This window comes from Rhipicephalus microplus, chromosome 4 (assembly GCF_043290135.1).
Source record: "Rhipicephalus microplus isolate Deutch F79 chromosome 4, USDA_Rmic, whole genome shotgun sequence".
In the NCBI taxonomy this organism is placed as follows: Eukaryota; Metazoa; Arthropoda; class Arachnida; order Ixodida; family Ixodidae; genus Rhipicephalus; species Rhipicephalus microplus.
The window spans coordinates 105956131-105973488 of NC_134703.1; the positions used below are offsets into that span (position 1 = coordinate 105956131).

General features: G+C 43.8%; 1 protein-coding gene across 4 annotated transcripts in view; it reads left to right on the forward strand.

The window, feature by feature from the left end:
* Positions 1-332: 332 nt before the first annotated feature.
* The window catches only part of LOC142814560 (uncharacterized), a 45741-nt gene continuing 28715 nt past the window's right edge, over positions 333-17358 (forward strand). For 2 of the 4 annotated variants that reach the window (XM_075893443.1, XM_075893446.1), the window contains exons 1-6: positions 333-454; positions 1902-2204; positions 6465-6634; positions 7426-7572; positions 9494-9631; positions 13300-13419. In XM_075893443.1, coding sequence (XP_075749558.1) covers positions 1916-2204; positions 6465-6634; positions 7426-7572; positions 9494-9631; positions 13300-13419 — 864 coding nt within the window. In that variant the 5' untranslated portion in view covers positions 333-454; positions 1902-1915. Of the gene's footprint in view, positions 455-831; positions 971-1255; positions 1380-1901; positions 2205-6464; positions 6635-7425; positions 7573-9493; positions 9632-13299; positions 13420-17358 lie in introns of those variants that run through there. The other 2 variants (XM_075893444.1, XM_075893445.1) reach the window with 2 other exon arrangements.

Sequence of the window (17358 nt, forward strand, 5' to 3'; positions counted from 1 at the left end):
CGATATGTTTACAAAATCAGGAACCAACACTAATTCATACATGATATCACACTGCCTTTGTATTTTATAAAACAAAGGCAATTTACACGGGCTTGGCTAGGACATATGCAGCCTCCAGTTACTGCTTCGTACACAGGCAGGGCTGACGAGATTTCTCATTTATTATTTCACGTTACTTACCACCACCATGGGCTTACAGCAAGTTCAAATTTCGCGCTTCAAACACGTGCGCTCCTAGTGGTTGCTGATTGACAATAGCCCAATAAACATAAAGTAGAAATAAAAACTACCTTCAAAATTGTCTGCAAGACGTAATAACGCTTTAGTCGTCGGTTTTATTAACAGTTCTTAACATCTGTTTTGAAGTTTAGAAAAACGTGTCACGTGATGATGTAATTGTTTAGTGCATCCTTCTTTCGCATCGAAGCTGTAGCGACTGTTGTAACAGCATTTGGTGAGATTGTTTACGCATTTCCTTGCTCTTGCATGCATAGCCTCGCCATCATGCATCATGATTCGCCCTCATGCACTTGAGCTTTTTGTTATTGTTAGTCTTTTAGTATTAAACAGGAAGACGATAAGCACTGTTGCTCAACGTTGCTCCAGTTGCTTTCACACTGTCGACAATCTTTGCGTGACGTCGTTGTGTGCTTCCGCATTGCGAAATGAGTTTGATTTTGTGGGATCAAAAGAATCACAACACGCCCTCTGCTCTCCCAGCTTAATGGTTATTTGCGTATTCGAAATTCCAGTGGTGTCATGGAGGCCTTGCGTTAACCTTGCGCGTTCACGGTCGGGTTACCTGGGGGCGACCTCCTTGAGGACTGGAAACGAGACCCCTAGCACACCGAAGTCGATAAGGGAATTGCGTATCGCAAGACGTCGTTGGCGTATTGCGTCCGCACATATACCGACCCGTTGGCGGAGCCAACGACGGCCGACAAACCAGCGACGCTCACCGACGCCACAGGTGACCACCGTGAGCGCGTCCGCGTAGCGAAGTTGTTTTTCGGGTGGAATTTAAGCGCGCTGAGCTTTTAATTTTGTGTAAACAGCGTCGACATTCGTCTGGCAAGCCGAACGGAAGGCAGACAGTGCGTCACAATCGTTATTTTCTCGCGTGTGCGTGCGAAGATAAGATCTCGGAGAAGAGTTCTCTAGGCCTGTCGTGCCTACTCAAGCTAACTTCCTGCAGCCCCTTTTTTGCCGTCTGACAGAACTTTCGCTCGCATGGAATTCGCTGCATTGTTCGGCTACTGACTGGCTCTCACGTCAACTGGCGGTCGCTTTGTGTCAGCGTTTGACGAGTGTGACGCGATTGGTTAGCAATGTGAGCTGCCTGCACGTGATCGGCTACTTTACCTGGCTCTTACTACAGGGTGCTTAGACGAACTTGTCATTTCTCGTCAGCGGATGCATTCCACTGTTGAAAACAAAGCCAGAATGCGCAGCGCAGAGAGCGAAGAAAGGAATATTTGGAATACGCGGTTTCGATTCGCTAATGCCCCTCGCAACACAAGGGTCACGCACGAATGAGTCAGCTGCAACATCCCCAAGCTTGTTCTTTTTCTTCTATTTTTTTATGCTCCAGCATGCTCTATTGCACAAGTGGTTGTTCAGTGAACGACTTCATAATATCGTTTTTTTTTTTTTCAGCACATACAAGAAATTGCTTAAAAGGTGTCAGTGAACATGCACAACCATCTGGCTATCGCATTCTCACTAAACGAATCATAGCGCAGTGCTCTTAAAAGCATCTGTAGTTAAAGTTAAATACTTGCAGTGCTGTTTGGTTGGCAAATTGTTGCTGCTTGACGATGGAGTTGCAGCTTACAATAGCCTAACCATTCTAGTGGAGTTTGTGCTTTTTTTTTCAAATTGACCATGTCTATTTGTTCCAGGCTAGTTTAAAGCAATGGAAACTGCTACCGCGGAGACTGGCGGCGAGCAAGCCATCCGCAGCCAGCAGACAGATGGTTTGGCACTGTCTGATATTGGAGCCTACTTTACCGCACCTGCCAGACGTCACTTGGCTAACTGGGAGGAGCTAGAGCTGGAGTTGCATGTCTCGGGTCCATACGTACCGGGCAGCTGCTTCGTTGAGGTTTGCACTGCAGAGTCTATGAAGCAAGGCACGCTGATCCCGTTTGACAAGTGGGTGCAGCAGACCATACCAGACACCTTTAACATATACATCTCCCAAGGTGAGCTTCCCTTTAAGCGTGTTCGCTGGGGGCCTTACATTGAAGGGACAATATTAAGAAAGGCTACTTTTCTTTTTCGCAATACCAAAATCGCCACGCTTGCCGTGAGAAGACGCTTGGTAAGTGGGAAAACATGTAAAATGAAAATGTGGGTAGTGACGCCACCTAGAAATTCCCACACCGGTGACCGTGATGTCACAGACTTTGACGGTGTCTGCTTGGGCATACACTGTTCCTAATCATTGAAAATGATGTACATTGTCCTCTAAGGAAGACTTGACACAAGAGGTTTCAATAAATTTCGTTGTGCCAGCGTCGCCAAAACACCAAAGATGATTTTCAAATTTTGTGACATCGTGTGTGGAGATTTTAGGGCAAGCTTTGATTTTCTCCTGTATCAGCCCTTTCACTGTTGGGTGTTTCTGGCTGGGATGCACCAATAGTGTCGGCTTGGTTTAAGGAATACAGGGAAGCTTGAAATGCCGAGAAATGGCACATTGTGAATTCGAGGTGACAGAAAAGGAATGGAAAGGGTATAAAACAATGTCCTTAGCAGCTGATAGCCCGAAGCAAGGTCGTGGTGAGTAAGCGAGGGGAAGCATTTATTGAGTCGTGTTCTGGGAAGGCAAATGTGAGTTCCCTTGAACTTGGCGCGTCACAGCAGAAACGCGAAGAGAATACATTAGAAAAGGAAAGAAAAAAATTACAAACGTGTGGTAGATAGCAGAGCAACACTTTATCGCACACATGCTGCATTGCCACACACCCATGAAAGGAGCATGTGTGGAGCAACGATGGTCCCCAGCGAAGGCGGGTAATTGTGGTCATGCACTCTTTCATCCTGAACCAACTTGGTGAAGAGTTAAAATACAGGCTTCTAGATAGACCAGAGAGACTGTGCAACCAGTAGAATTCCACAAAATATGTGAGTTTTGCACTTGGGTTGTAAGTTCTTGAACAAATAACCGAGAATGTATCAGTATGTTATTGATGCTGCCAAGAGATCGCAGAAATGTACCGGTACGTCAGTAACAGTGAAAGGGTTGGTACACATATAATGTGGAAATCAGCATTGTCATTGTTTCACGGTAGTGTCCCTTCAAAAGACTCGCTCACGAAGGCGAATTCCTCTGTTTGTGCATTGATGCTGATTGCTTTTGCGAAATAGCAACTGTTTGGGGTCGGCCGCTCAGTGCTTAATGTGTCAAGGGTGTGATTGCAGTTGCAAAGCCCACGAACCAATCAGACGTGCGGGAAATAGACTTCTGCCTGTTTCACGACATGGCTACCGTGTAAGCAGATGTCTGTAACATTAGTCGAGAGCTGTTCCAGTGTGGCAACAAGCAGGTCATGGCACTCGGTGTGAACACTGGTTGCTTCTTGGCCATCAGCTGCACTCAGTCATGTGACATCTTCATATTGCCATTTTGAATTAGCCCTTACCTTGCCTACTCTGTGCACATATACCCTGTTTGTGCAAAAATTTGTTTAGAAGTTGCGTCCACCCAATGATTTTATGAAAAATTAAAACTGCTGTAACGACAGCCTGACCCATCTACGTAAAATACTTCGGTAATTTAATCCACATACTGCTCAAGTTGGAGCTCAAGATTTCTTTGCCCACTTTGTAACTTGTTTAGGCCTGGTTAGTGTACAACATGCTTCGGAAATTCGAGAGCAGCAATGACGATGTGATGCAAAGTAATCATAAGGTCTCCAGCAAGGATGAGTGATGCCAATGGTATAACACAGGGTTCGGCAACTTTCGGGGTACGAGGCAGTATTATGCGGCCCTCAGGACAATGTCAGAACCTTCCCTCATCCCCTTATTTATTCCTACCTGTAGACCAACATGGCATACTTTTTTTACCTCAGATGTGGGTTGGGAACAGAGAAAGATCACTTGTATTTGGAATTGTGCCTCTCCTTCACACCTATGTGGAACTTAGTCATAATAAAGCCATAAGCTAAGCAGTTTCATTCATTATTGTCATTTTGCTGAAATCTTTCTCTGTGTCTGCGAAGGTACAGAAAAATATATCAACCCTCCTTCCCGTGATTTGCTGTGCTGGTCCTCGCTATGTCGACTTCATGCAATGTAACCCTCTGCCTCAAAAGGTTGCCGACCCCTGCTTTAACATGTCTTGAATCTAATATGCACGTACGAAGAAGAAAATGTCTTCCTATTGGTGTTGCCATGAAAATCTTCTCAATAAATGATTATCTGTACTGCATAACCTCGTTAATTAGAAGTCACTGGGACCATGAAAAATCTTCATGTTAAGCGGGTTTTCGAATTAGCAGAACATACAATAAAGGGGATGCAAGGAGCTTAAAAGTATTCAAAGTATAATCAGGGCTGGTCGTTTGCTCTGCTGGCTAGTCTGTGGCTTAAGGGTCATGTTTTCCAGCAATACAAGTTCACAGTTATGCCGCAAACAAGGAGGAATGCCGAGTATCACTGCTGCAATTGCAAAAAGAAAAAAAGAATGAAAAAAAAGTGATCAACTGAAATGCGCGACTGCAAAAAATAAGACATCTTCACTGCAACATGGTAGTGATAAGTGGGCAGCGTGTCACTTGCTTTTTGCTGCATCAGCACATCATGATACAACTATTTGCTCATTATTTCTAGTAAAATGAAGAATTTAATAGACAGTGTGAAGAAATTGATGATATTCTGACTGGATAACATTACAGTTGCCGGCTGTTTAGTCGGACTCGATGGGAACTGCTGAAACGTCTGAATAATCGGGAGTCCAAAATCAAAGGATGGACCCGAAAAAAAGCACTTTTTTCGGCCCAGTGGGTGAAAAAAAAACATCTATGCGCGTCTGCACACACACGCTTATGCACGACCAAGTCTGCCTGTATCTCGGCGAGTGTGAGGCTGTCGCTGAAGCTAGACAACTACATTGATATGGCCTGGACGAAGTCCGCATTTGATTGCTGTAGTGCGGGCAACGCGTTGTCAGAGACTGAAGTTGGCTGCCTTCGACCTACCGAATGATCTCCGCTGTCATTGCCATCGTGAGTGTTTTCTAGCTACTGCATCGGTCGCATTATTTTTGTAGTCCTGACGACGTACAAGCGGGTGGTGTTGGAGCAGCTCGCACGCTGAATAAACACACTAGAGAATGAAACACTGAACGCGAGAGCTTTATCAAACATAGTCACTGAAGCAAAACATACACAGTCACGTGTCCACACTCTATTTAGCTTGGCTTGGCTGCAGTAGGCATTCAATGACCACGTGACTAGCCAAAGCTAAAAGGTCGTGACGCCAAACATAGCCTTCGAGACTGGTTCGTCTAAACTGCTGAAGCAATGTCACGAGAGGCCTGTGAAGTGCCTGTTGTCCAAGAGCTGCCGGAGTTGCGGTTGGTGCTTAAGGAAGATCCATATTCCTGTAGCACTTACTTCATGCAGACGATGTTGCGGAAACGTTCAATGGCCTCAGTGATCAGGTGATCATTGCGGATAGTGTCGAGATCAGCGGTGAGAGGAGTGACTCCCAACGACGTTGCTGAGCAGCCTACCTATGTACCCTCATAAGAGGAGGCCCAACAGATTACAGTCCCCCTGGGACTTTGTTTTCGCTAAGGACCATCGTCTCAGCTACTTGGAGCACCTTGATGCTTTTGAGAAATATGTGCGCAAGCTTCACATGAATCAATCAAAGCTGACAGACTATAGCTTTTCTGCAAAGAAGTATTTCGATGTACTACCTTTCTTGCATGCCAATAAAGTGTTCTGACATCTCTTGGGTCTTTTTATCTCAACCTGCTTATAACAATTTTCGGTTATAACGATGCGAGTTGGTTGGCACTTGGATATCGGAATCTTGTTGAGAAAATTCAAGTGGGAAAAAAAAGTTGAAACTGCATTTGAATTGTGCAATTATGGCAAGTGCTGTAGCCAAGCTGCTTGCATTTACGTTATGTATGTTGCAGCACTGATACTGGTTACTGTAAGCATTGGTGCTGATAAATTGAGTCCTTTGCGTGTCTGTGGTCATCCCCATGTGCGAGCGTTTGTACCAATCGAGCAAGCCCACCAATGCATAAGAGCATATGTTTTCAGACACAAATGTATCACTGTTAGTAAGCACAGCGGTGCAACTTCGCCAGAACTGCTGGGTCCTTCCTTCTGTAAGTGAATTACATTATTGAATTGATGAAAAGAGAATTGCAATAGATAAATTTTTCTTATTTGCGTTTTGTTTAAGGATGCTGTCCTTTTTTTTTTTTGTTCTTGCAGATCACAGACTAAAGCCTGAGACCGAGTATGTGGCACGTTTTCTGCACGAAGGCATTGCCATTGCTGTTAGCGAGCGCTTCAGTTTCTTCGAAGGCGACAATACTGATGAGCTGTTTGTCTTGAGTGTGAAAGAACTTCGTGAGCTCACTGCATACAGAAAGCAGCTACGAGTAAGTGAATGTTCTACCTTTTCTACTTTGTACGTATGCAACAGGTAATACAGCGAAGGTCAGAGAGACTGTTTTTATTGATTAATGAGAAACTGGTTCATCACATACGAAGAAGAAGCATATATATGCATAATGTGATTCCAAATAACAAGTTTCTCGCTTTTACATCACTAAGTATGATGTAATACAGTGCACACTCATTTAAATAGGCCCAGATACAGCAGACATTGAAGCATAATGGAGCGTTTTTCGATCTTAGTTAGCTCTACAGGTCTGTCTATGTTATCGTTTTTGATCGACCACACTCAAGGACGCGAATTCGACTTATGACCATGGAAGCCACATTTTCATAAAGGCTAAATGCTAAAACGCCTGTGCATATAAGGTAGCGGTTAAAAAGCTCCAGTTGTCAAAATTAATTTGGGAAACCCACACTACTGCATGGCATTTTTATGAGAGAGTCAAGTTTGATCGGATAGTATGTAGAATATAAAATTCTAATGTATCATGATAACCTGCTGTCACTTTGGTGCTGTGCAATTTGTGTGTGCTCTGTGTGTAGTACCAGAACATGACATGTGAGATTCATGCGCATTGCATATTGGCTGTAGCATTGAACGCATTAAGCAGACGTCTGAGGGAAGCTTCAGCTTTCTTTGAGTTCGTCACAGATTCATAGGAAATTGTGCCACCGCAAAACACACTCTGGGGAATTTTAAACGATTTCTTTCTTATCAGTTGCCTGCTTATTCCACTGCTGTCTCAGAATACAAGAATTGTGTTGCCTTTAGGGTTGCCAGGCCAAGCTGAGCCAAGTTGAGAAGCAGCTGCGAGAAGATAGACAGGAGAGGTCCCATGAACGTGAGCACAACCAGCTAAATGAAGCTCTTGTCTGGGAACTCAAGCAAGGCATAGCAGCCAAAAATGCCGAGTACATGGTAAGGATGCCGCAAGTAGTACCACTACTAGCTCTCACGGAAGGTGCACAAGGCACAGTTCTTTCTTCATTTCGGGTGTTGCTTTCAGGCCAACGTGGATTTGAACTGAATGGTTCAGTGCAATTCACGTCTGAGACAACCTTCACTTTTCAAGTGAGAAGCATTTGCACCATAAATGTGAAGTTCAGTCATTATCGTTATTTTCATAATTTTCTTGATGCCTCAAGGCCGCCTAATTTGGGAGTGCCGTATTAACATGATTGTATGTGTACTCCCTCTATATCGCATGATAAAAAAAAAGCGTTCAATAAAAAGTATAATAAAATACTGGTCGCAAGACTGATTACTCATCCTCACTAACTGTCATCAAGCCAGACTTCTCTTGGCAGTGCATGAGTCCCTGTTGACCTGAAAGCGTGTTTTAATTTTTCCCATTTCCAAAGCAGACACCTGATTCTTGTGTGGCCATTTCGCATGTCACCAGCGGAGACCAATTGCATAGTTTAGCCTTATGGTTCAAGCTCCGGTAAGGGCCCTGGCTTTAGCCTGCAAAAACTGTGGAGCTCGGTGTCATATGCAGGGGTGAGACAGCTGCGCATATTGCAAATTTTTTATAAGTTTCCCCCTTTTTTTTTGCCAAGCTACTCTAAAAGCACATAAATCACGAAAATTGTGATGCCAAACTGCTTTGAAACAGCCTCAAAAGCAAAAATTTTGATGCCTTAGCTTCGCTGGGGGAAAAAAAGGCTTACTTGACTACATCATTTTCCAAGAAGCTCTAGAAACATAAAAAAAAATAAGATGTGCCCAAGAAGCGTGTTTTGACCTTGCACCTTTCCGATGACGAAAGCACCCGTGGTACCGCCATATTCTCCTCTGGACTGTTGTAAAAATGTGGCAAAAATGTGCTGCCGTGCATCAAGCGTGCTGTTTCTGCTAGCTAGGCTGTGTGTTCTAGTGCCATTGTGACTTAGAGAAACCGAATTAGCCACACTGAGCGAGTGGCATGCGCGGAGCTGACTCTCGGGTTCTCTGTTATGCGTAGCGCGTTCCTCGAGTCGCTGCGGTTTTCATGTCGACACAGCTGCGTGCCATCACCTTGTTGTGTAATCATAAAGTAATTCCCTTGCTTGCAACGAGTCTCCTGGATACCCAGGCGCGTGGGTTCTCAAACTGGGTTTCGTGAGTGACTCAATGCGTACAACTCACCCCTAGTTGACCCCCATTAGCGATTAATTAATTTAGTTAGATAAGCCAGGTTTCATTGCATTTTGCATTAAAGTAAGTCATTGCACGCCAAATCTGCACATCGATGTCTGCAGGTAGTGAGAGACCCACCTGGTAACACTAAAGACGTGGTCACTATGGCACTTGCACGATTTGAGAACCCATGTTGCACAGAACCCACGTTCAAATCAGTTTAAACGGGCTCCTCGACACTTTATTCACGACTCATGACGTGTCGATGATCACATGGCACAGTTTTCATAAACAATGATTTGCAATACTGCTCCACTTAGTAATCTGAACTCTCAACGAGTGCTTTAAGACGCATTGCTGCGTGCCGACTCAGGGCTACACGAGCCTTTAGGCTTAGCTTTACGTTCCACTGGTGTTTCGGCGGGCGGCCATTCCGCAGTGCGACTGGCATACATATTTTTTTTGTTGCAAAGAATTTGGCCTCTGTACGTTCGATGGTTCGTTTTTGTGAACACATTGCTTACCTCCGCTTTGCGGTGTGAGTACTTCGCGCAAGTCGTAGAGCGGCGCAGTTGGCAGTTGCGTGAAGTGCTCGCACCGCGAAGAGTGGAAATATTGCTTGAATTATTGTTTCATCAATTTCAAAAACTGTGAGGTTTTCAATCTCTGGATACTGCTGAAGAAGCATTTTGTCAAGTACTGCCTGTGTTTGTTCTCGCAGAAATCTCTCAGCGATATGGAGAGGAAGCACAGGCAAGACATGGAAGCTAAAGAGACGGCCCTTTCGTGCACAAGGAAGCTGTTGGATGTATCCACCAAAAACTTCAATACCCTCAAGGCTGAGCATGAAGCACTTCAGGTACGTTCTTGTAACTGCCTATACGTATTCACAGTGTAGATTTCACTGTTCAGTTTGAACATGGGTCATTTCGAATTCAAGCCATGGCGCTGCAGTGCTAAGCTCGATAGCATGGGCTCCATGGACAGCTATGGCAGCCACGATAGATGGTGATTAAATGCGAAAAGCCAGTGTACCTTGAAGGGGCCAGTGTGGTTTAAAATGTCTTAGTTTGTTATTGCAGGGTAGCAAACCGGATGTGCGTCTGGTTAACCTCCCTGCCTTTCCTTGCATCTTTATCTCTCTCTCTCTCTATTAGTTTGTTATTGATTTCGGTGACACTTGTAGAGTTTATGCAATTCCGTGTTGTTTTCTAAGATGCAATTCCAGTTGACTCTCGTTAATTCAAACTCTAAGGGACCTGAATTTTATTTGAATTATCAGACGCTCTCAGATAGATGACTCTGGGTGAGGTGACACCACATATTATGATTTGGCATTGATTTTATCACATTTAAAAATGTTTTAAATGTTTTTAAATTCTAACTGCATGCAATGAACAGAAAGCAAAAGAGTAAGGTCCACAAGTTTATTCGCCATTAACTGCTGATAGACCTTTTAAAGAAATCGTAAATTGCCAACTGCTTCTTTGCTATAGGTATGTGCCTTCAGCACAAAGCTCTCTATAGCATTTGAGAAGCATCACAGTTTACCATGCATGTGCTTTGTTTCAAACATTTGTTTACAAGCAAAGCCTTTCTCCTTAAAGGCCTGAGACACTTATATTTAATTTTTAGACTGTTAGAATTATATAAACATGCAAATATTTAAATAGTAGTGGGAAAGCAGCAGATACTTTCTGGTATACTGCAAAAGGTAGGAATTGACTGAATGATGGAGTTTGATATAAGAGGCTTTTAAATATGTTGAAAGAATACAGAGCCAACCAAAAAATTGAATTTTGTTTGAATTAACAAAAGTATGAATTATCAGAGTTTAAAATATTGCGAGTCTACTGTAGTACATTTCTAGTACAATATCTAGTTTTTTAATGATACTGTTTTATCTACAGATAAGGAGATTTGCTTTTCCAAGATTTGAGAGGGCATGAAGTGAATCACTGTATTCCAACAATCTGGATTTAAAGACTGTTTGTAATAACACAAAAGTGTATGTTCAAAACCAGTTAGAACATTTGTCATAGTATATGGAACATCTTTGAGTCGTTGTCATGCTGTCATTCCATTCCCAAGATTGTGAGCTGTTCTTTTTTTTTTCCCATTGAAGGTGCTGGTGCAGCAAGTTAGTAGCTGAGTAATAATTTTTGGAGAAGCTTGCCTTACTAGCCGCTCTGCACTCAGATGAATAAAATGATTTAAATGTTCTATAATGTTCTATAAGCTTTCTATGTTCTATAAGCTTGCTTGGACGACGTTTGATAAGCCATTGCATAACAATGACCCAAAATCACAATGCTATTATAGGTGTTCATTTGTTCCTGAATTTTGATGTGCGATATCCCAAAACAAAATGCGACCACCATAAACAAAGATACTGTAACTCAGGTCGCCTAGCGTTCATGCAATTTCGGTCCACTGTTTTTTGTTTTTCTTCTAGTGGTACACAGTGGTTTTTGGTGTTACGCGTTCATTGGACTGAGTGGAAAGCAAGCCGTTTGGTTGGATGAGCATGATAGCATAGGCATTGCATCACTCTTGCCAGCACCCAAAACTTAGGATGGCAATTCGTTGTGGCAGAATAAGCACGACAGCTCTGCTTAATGCTTATCACAAGGCTTGTGTAAAGAGTGAATTTGAGGTTCAAAGTGAGCAGTGATTTTGCTTGAATAATTTCGAATCGGAATTCAAATAGTGTGTATATTGTATATTAAAAAGAAAAGTGGGCATATTTGTCGAAACCTAACAAACCTGCACAGTATATTTTAAAATTTGATATGAAACCTGTGCAAATGCCTTTTTTTTTGCATCAAAGCGGAAACGAGTTTGAATACTAGCAGGATTTGACTTTGTAGAATGCTAGTGATTATCTATAAATTATGTCAGGTTTTGAAATTCGCTATACTAAGAGTGTACAAGTCAGTATAACAAACTTTTAAACTTGAAAAAAATGAATCGATGCGAGTGTAATATCTTCATTTAACCTTGAAGTGGGGCTTTGTGGCAGTGCGGATTTTTCTTGATTGTGTTTTCACAGATTGGCATTACTTCCATGCAGTGCAACCACCTTTATGGGAGGTTACCTGCAAAGTAGTATTTAATGCTTCCACGGCTTAACGCCCCTCTATTGCAGTGAAACCACTTTTTCAGATGTTTACATGCAGATTGTTATACATTTATTCGTGCGTTTCGAACACTTGGAAATTTTTCATAATTTAAATTTGATACAAAGTGAGTTTTAATACGGCATTTTTCTTTCGAATATTCGAAGCATTCGAATATTTGCCTAAGCTTATAACTGCTAAGCTCTGTGGTTTTTTTTTTTTGCTTTATGCATGATGTACGGCACTATAAGGAGGACAGCACAAGCAAAGCATCAAATTGTAGTCACTGCATTTTAAGTTCAGAAAAATTTTTTTTTATGTCATTGAAATGTGTTTTTTTTTATACTGGCACTTTATTTAAGTATTCTCGCAGTATTTTTATATTAAAACAAGTTAATGATATGGTGTCTGTACCTTACAAAAAATGTTGAATTTCAATCTCACTTGTTTTCAATATAATGAAGTAAATTTGTGTATTTTACCGATGTTGTCATGCTACTGATATTTACCTGTGCCTAAGTTCCTTCTTTCTATAGGAGTGATGACATAGGCCCATATTCACAAACCAACCTCGGCCTTACCTCAGATTTTCCTCAACTTCCTGCACCCTCTACATGCGTTATAGAGGCACAAAAACGCTAACAGGGTGAAAGATGAGAACAAGATGGTTTCATTAATACTGGCCTACTTTGTTCATTAAGTGAAAGTGAGGTTTAAAACTGATGGGAAAAACTCGAGGAAAATATGAGGTTCGTTTGTGAATACGGGCCATAGATATTGATGTGCAACTTATAAGCGTCTTTCACGATTGAGGTATGAAAGAGGGGGTGCCGAGTTATTTCTTTAGCGATCTGAAACTAGGAGGCTGGTAATGGTTCAAGACGGTTAACAGTTTGTTCGGGAATACTTTACCCTAACTTTCTGTGGATTTGCTTGAAAGATATTGCCGCAAACCATGAATTGGGTTTGTTTATTTGTTTCTGCTGTGGCATGCTGAAAACCTAATTCAAGTTAACATGTGCAAGTAGTTCATCGGGGGGGGGGGGGGGGGGGGAGAATTTCAATGCATTTTTTTTTTACACAACAATGATAAGGAACAAAAAAAATCTGCCTTGTGGCAGAAATATTGTTGGAAGTTGTTTTTGTTGTTCTTTGATTTGACTGGATCATTATTTTATGGCAGTGTGTATCTTAGGAAGTGAAACTGTTTGAAAGACATGGGTATTATAGTAAATTACTCACGCCCTTTTGATACTTGCCAAAATTTTTCATTGAGCATAGGAGGTTTTCATTTAACGGAAAATAAATCTCATAAATTAAGCATTGCAGGTTTGCATTGGTACTTATTCAAAGAGCTCTTTTTGCATATAAAGTGGAATGTCGCCGCCCTGATTTTTCGCTAATGTAGGTGGACCACAAGCTGCAGCAGCAAGCATTGGAAAATGTTACAGAAAAGCTCCACGCTCAGGAAAGCACGAAGGACTTGCTTCGCAGTGAACTCAAAAGCGTGCAGGATAGCAGAACGAAGGTAACGCAAAAGCTGTACTCTTACATCTTGGATGAATGAATTTTGGGTTTTAATTCGAAGTTCAGTGCAGTTCATTTCACTTCAATTCCATTTCAGTTTGGTCGAATGCAAATCTGTAGTAATTCACCAGCCACTTCGCAGGAATGAACCTGTTGGCAAGCTGTCCTGGCATGTGGCACAGTACTGTTGGCTTACCATATTTGCTCAAATTTAGGGTGACCCGGATTCTAAGCCGACCCCTTAACATCCGAAGCCCAGGAAAAAAAAATACCTTGTATGTTGGCTGAACAAAACAGCGATCACAGCATTCGCAAAGAGAAAACATTAATTGAACATAAAGATGAAACAAAGTAGTTGGTTCATGATCCAATTAACTTGAGAAACATACAGCCACTAGTCCTGTTGTGTGTTTTTTTGTCGCTGTTCTTTCACGCGCTGCTTCTAGTTATTTGCATCATAAAGTAGCCGCGCTCATTTCGAGTCGTCGTGACTGCTTCCCTCATTGCCGTCTCCAAACAGTGCGCAATCCTTGGTGCCATCAAGCGCATTGGACATATCGCACTTTTTAAAACAGCGCACAATCAAAGGATGTCGTCCCTCACTGTAACCCCTCCAGGAATGCTCTTTTTTTTTTCATCCACTCCCAAGTCCCGCCCGGCTTGAACATTGGACAATGACTCCGCAACTAGGAAAACTTTCCTTTTAGCGTATTTACTCATGTAATGAACCCATCTCTTTTCAGAAGGTTGATGCTAATTTGGGGGAGGGTTTATTACGCGAAGAGAAAAGTCACTGGAGTTATAACGGCGAAAATTTCGCATGATTGTTTTGGTCCGCAAGATGCGCGATGAATCTTTTTGTAGCCAAAAGCTCTTTCTGTTTACTCCCATAACGAACGTACACGGATCAATGTCGAAGCCTTGTCCAGCCGCTTGGTTCCTATGCTCCAGCGTATGCAGCCGTGTAGCTAGCGTACATCGGCCAAACATGCCCTGCGCTGCAGGTGTACTACTAAATTGACTACAGTCGAAACCCACTACAACGCAACCGACGGTGCGCGGAAAAAATTTCGTTGTAGTGAAATCGAAAAAAATATAGCTGATCTAAGCTAGCAAAATAAAGGAACATTCATTCTCAAAATTTATAAAAAGTCCGCTGCTTCCTATTCTTTCCCAGCAGCGTCACGACGTCATTCTCACCATTGCATAGTGAGGCCATGGTGGAAAGCACGCTGAAACAATGCCTAGAACCGCTTTCGTGAACGGACCAAGCAGTTGCATTAACACGTTAATACCAGCAGCTGGAATCGGAAAAGTCGTGTGCTGCGGTTGCACCCAGCGGCTTCGAGAAGGAAACCACGAACTGAGTGAATGAGCTTCAGCTTAAGATCGTCTGTGGCTCAAAAGCAAGCCAGTGGCAAAACAAAAGCAGGACAATCTCATTGCCATTGCTCTGGCGGCCATACTTGCTGAACAGCGGCGGTATAGCGGTGGTTTCTGGTGGTGCCAACGCGTGTATTAGACTTCGTTGACGCATCTTCAGGCTCTGAAAATGCATCGAAATGTTAAAGATTCGGTTTACTGCATAGCAATAAGTATCTGAGCCTGAAATTGCATCGTAAAATTTCTTTGAAGTGGGACGATTGAAGAAAAAGCGTTCGTTGTGGCGACAATATTTCTGCATTGACTCCTTTGGACTGCTGACGGGCAACCGTGAATTTTTCGTTGGAGCGGAAATTTCGTTGGAGCGGCGTTCGTTGTAGCGAAGTTTGACTGTACCACAAACCGACAATAAAAACACTGCGTCGAATGGCGGCGCGTGCTTTTACGTTGTCCATACATAAGGTTTTATGGCGTGAAAGCATGCCGCATACCCATAATTTCAGTGGCCATGTGTCACAGAACGAGCGCTAAAAATGAACGCGCCGCCAAATTCTTGCGACAACGGGCGGGAGAAACGCCACGAGGTCAAAAGAGAAAAAAAAAAAAAGAGAGAAAACAAACATCCAAGGCTCCCGGGCGCGCGCTCTCCCCGCAGGAGCGTGGCTTCATCGACGAACCTCCTCACCCCACAACGGCGGCCGAGCAAGCCCGCGATTTTTCTAGAACGAAGGAGGCGTGGCCACGCCGAGATGAGTCATCCGACGCGGAGGGCAGTCGAACGGTCTCACTCTCCCCTCAGCCTTCGCCGCGTATAGCGCCGACGAAATGACGAGAAATTTCTGGAAGGTGGCGCGGAAGGTATTTAATCGAGCGGCCGAGACGAGAAATCAGGAGGAGACGGAAGTGAGCGCCAGAGCGCGTAGGGATTCCGCCGTGTAGTCGGCGAAGTCTTTGGTCCGTAGGGACGAGGCCGCAGGTGAAGAGGATTTCCACCTGAGGGGTGACGACTCGAGCTACCGGCAAGAGTGTGTGTTTACCGCTATCGAGCGAAGACGCGGGGCAACAGCTGCGTGTGTGAAGCCGACGTGTTCCGGCGAAGAAGTTGAAGTTGGAAGAATGGCCAATTGAAGACGGGAGGTTTCCTGGAAGAGAAACTTCGAGAGCTGCGGAACGACAACAACGCTGGACTTTGAGTGAGTGATTCTCGGAAGAGTATCATCTAGACTTTGGTTCCAAGAACTTTGGACTGAATAGGTTTTCTATCCCTTTAGTCTTTGAGTGTCTTGGTTGTTCAATGCATGCGACTGCATTGTAGTGTGTATTGTTGTCTGTGTCCGTTGTTCGAGTGGGGCTAATTGTACTGTGTAGTGTGTTGATTGATTGGTGACGTATTGTATGTAACTATTGTGGAGTGTGCATTCTCGTGTATTGTTTTCGATCTGCCAATTTTGAGAATATAAGTTGTTTGTTTATCAACTCTCGGCTCTGACTTGTTCTTTGGGCCACAGCCGGCGTCCGCTGGCGCGCCAAAAAGGACCACTTCTAAATTGTCCACGCTTTCGTGGTGCGGTTCGGGGGGCCGATACTTCGGCCCTTGGAATTAGCCCGGCGATCGCATCCCCAATTTACGGGACTGTGTGGCAATTAATCTGGCGTCCGCGAAACAGGACCTTTTGGTGCACAGTGTGTCCAAAGTAGTGAGAAAGAGCCTCGAGTTGTTGATAGTGCTATCGGAACGATTTTGTGTGTTGTTTAGTGTTCTCGTTAACGAGTGCAGGAGAGTGTTCCGATAGACTGATTTAGGCAGATACTTTTTGCACGCGGCAAGGTTTTAGTTGCGAGTTGCGAGACACAATGGATCTCGAAAAGTTAGTTGCTCTTGGTGAAAAGATTGGTCTTTCTGGCGCCGAACTACGGAAGTGGGTCACCCAGAAGGAAAAAGAAGAAAAAGAGAGAGCCAAAGAAGAAAAAGCAGCCGAGCTGGAAAGAGAGAGGTTGGCGGCAGAGAGGGCGAAGGAAGAAAGAGAGCAACAATTGAAGTTGGAGTTAGAGAGAGAAAAGCTTGCAGCTGAAAGGGCGAAAGAAGAAAGAGAGCAGCAATTGAAGTTGGAGCTGGAGAGAGAGAAGTTGGCAGCCGAAACGGCGAGAGAAGAAAGAGAAGCGAGGGAGCGACAGCTGAAGGAAGAAAGAGAAGCGAGGGAGCGACAGCTGAAAGAAGAAAGAGAAGCGGAGATGGCTGAAAGGGAACGGCAGCGGCAGCACAAGATGGAACTCGAGCGGCTCCGTTTGCAACAGCGAAGTGAAACTCCCGTCCAAGCTAGAGTTGAAAGCAGCGAACGGGAAGATCATGGCTTCCGCTTGAACCCGAGCAAGCTGCTCGTAGCGTTTGATGAAAGGAAGGACGACCTTGACGCGTACCTACACCGATTTGAGACGATTGCAAGGAGCCAGAATTGGCCGGAACAGCAATGGGCAACTGCTTTGAGTACTTGCTTGAGTGGTGAAGCGCTCAGTGTGTACGGTAGGCTGACGCCGACCGATGCAGCCAACTATGCAA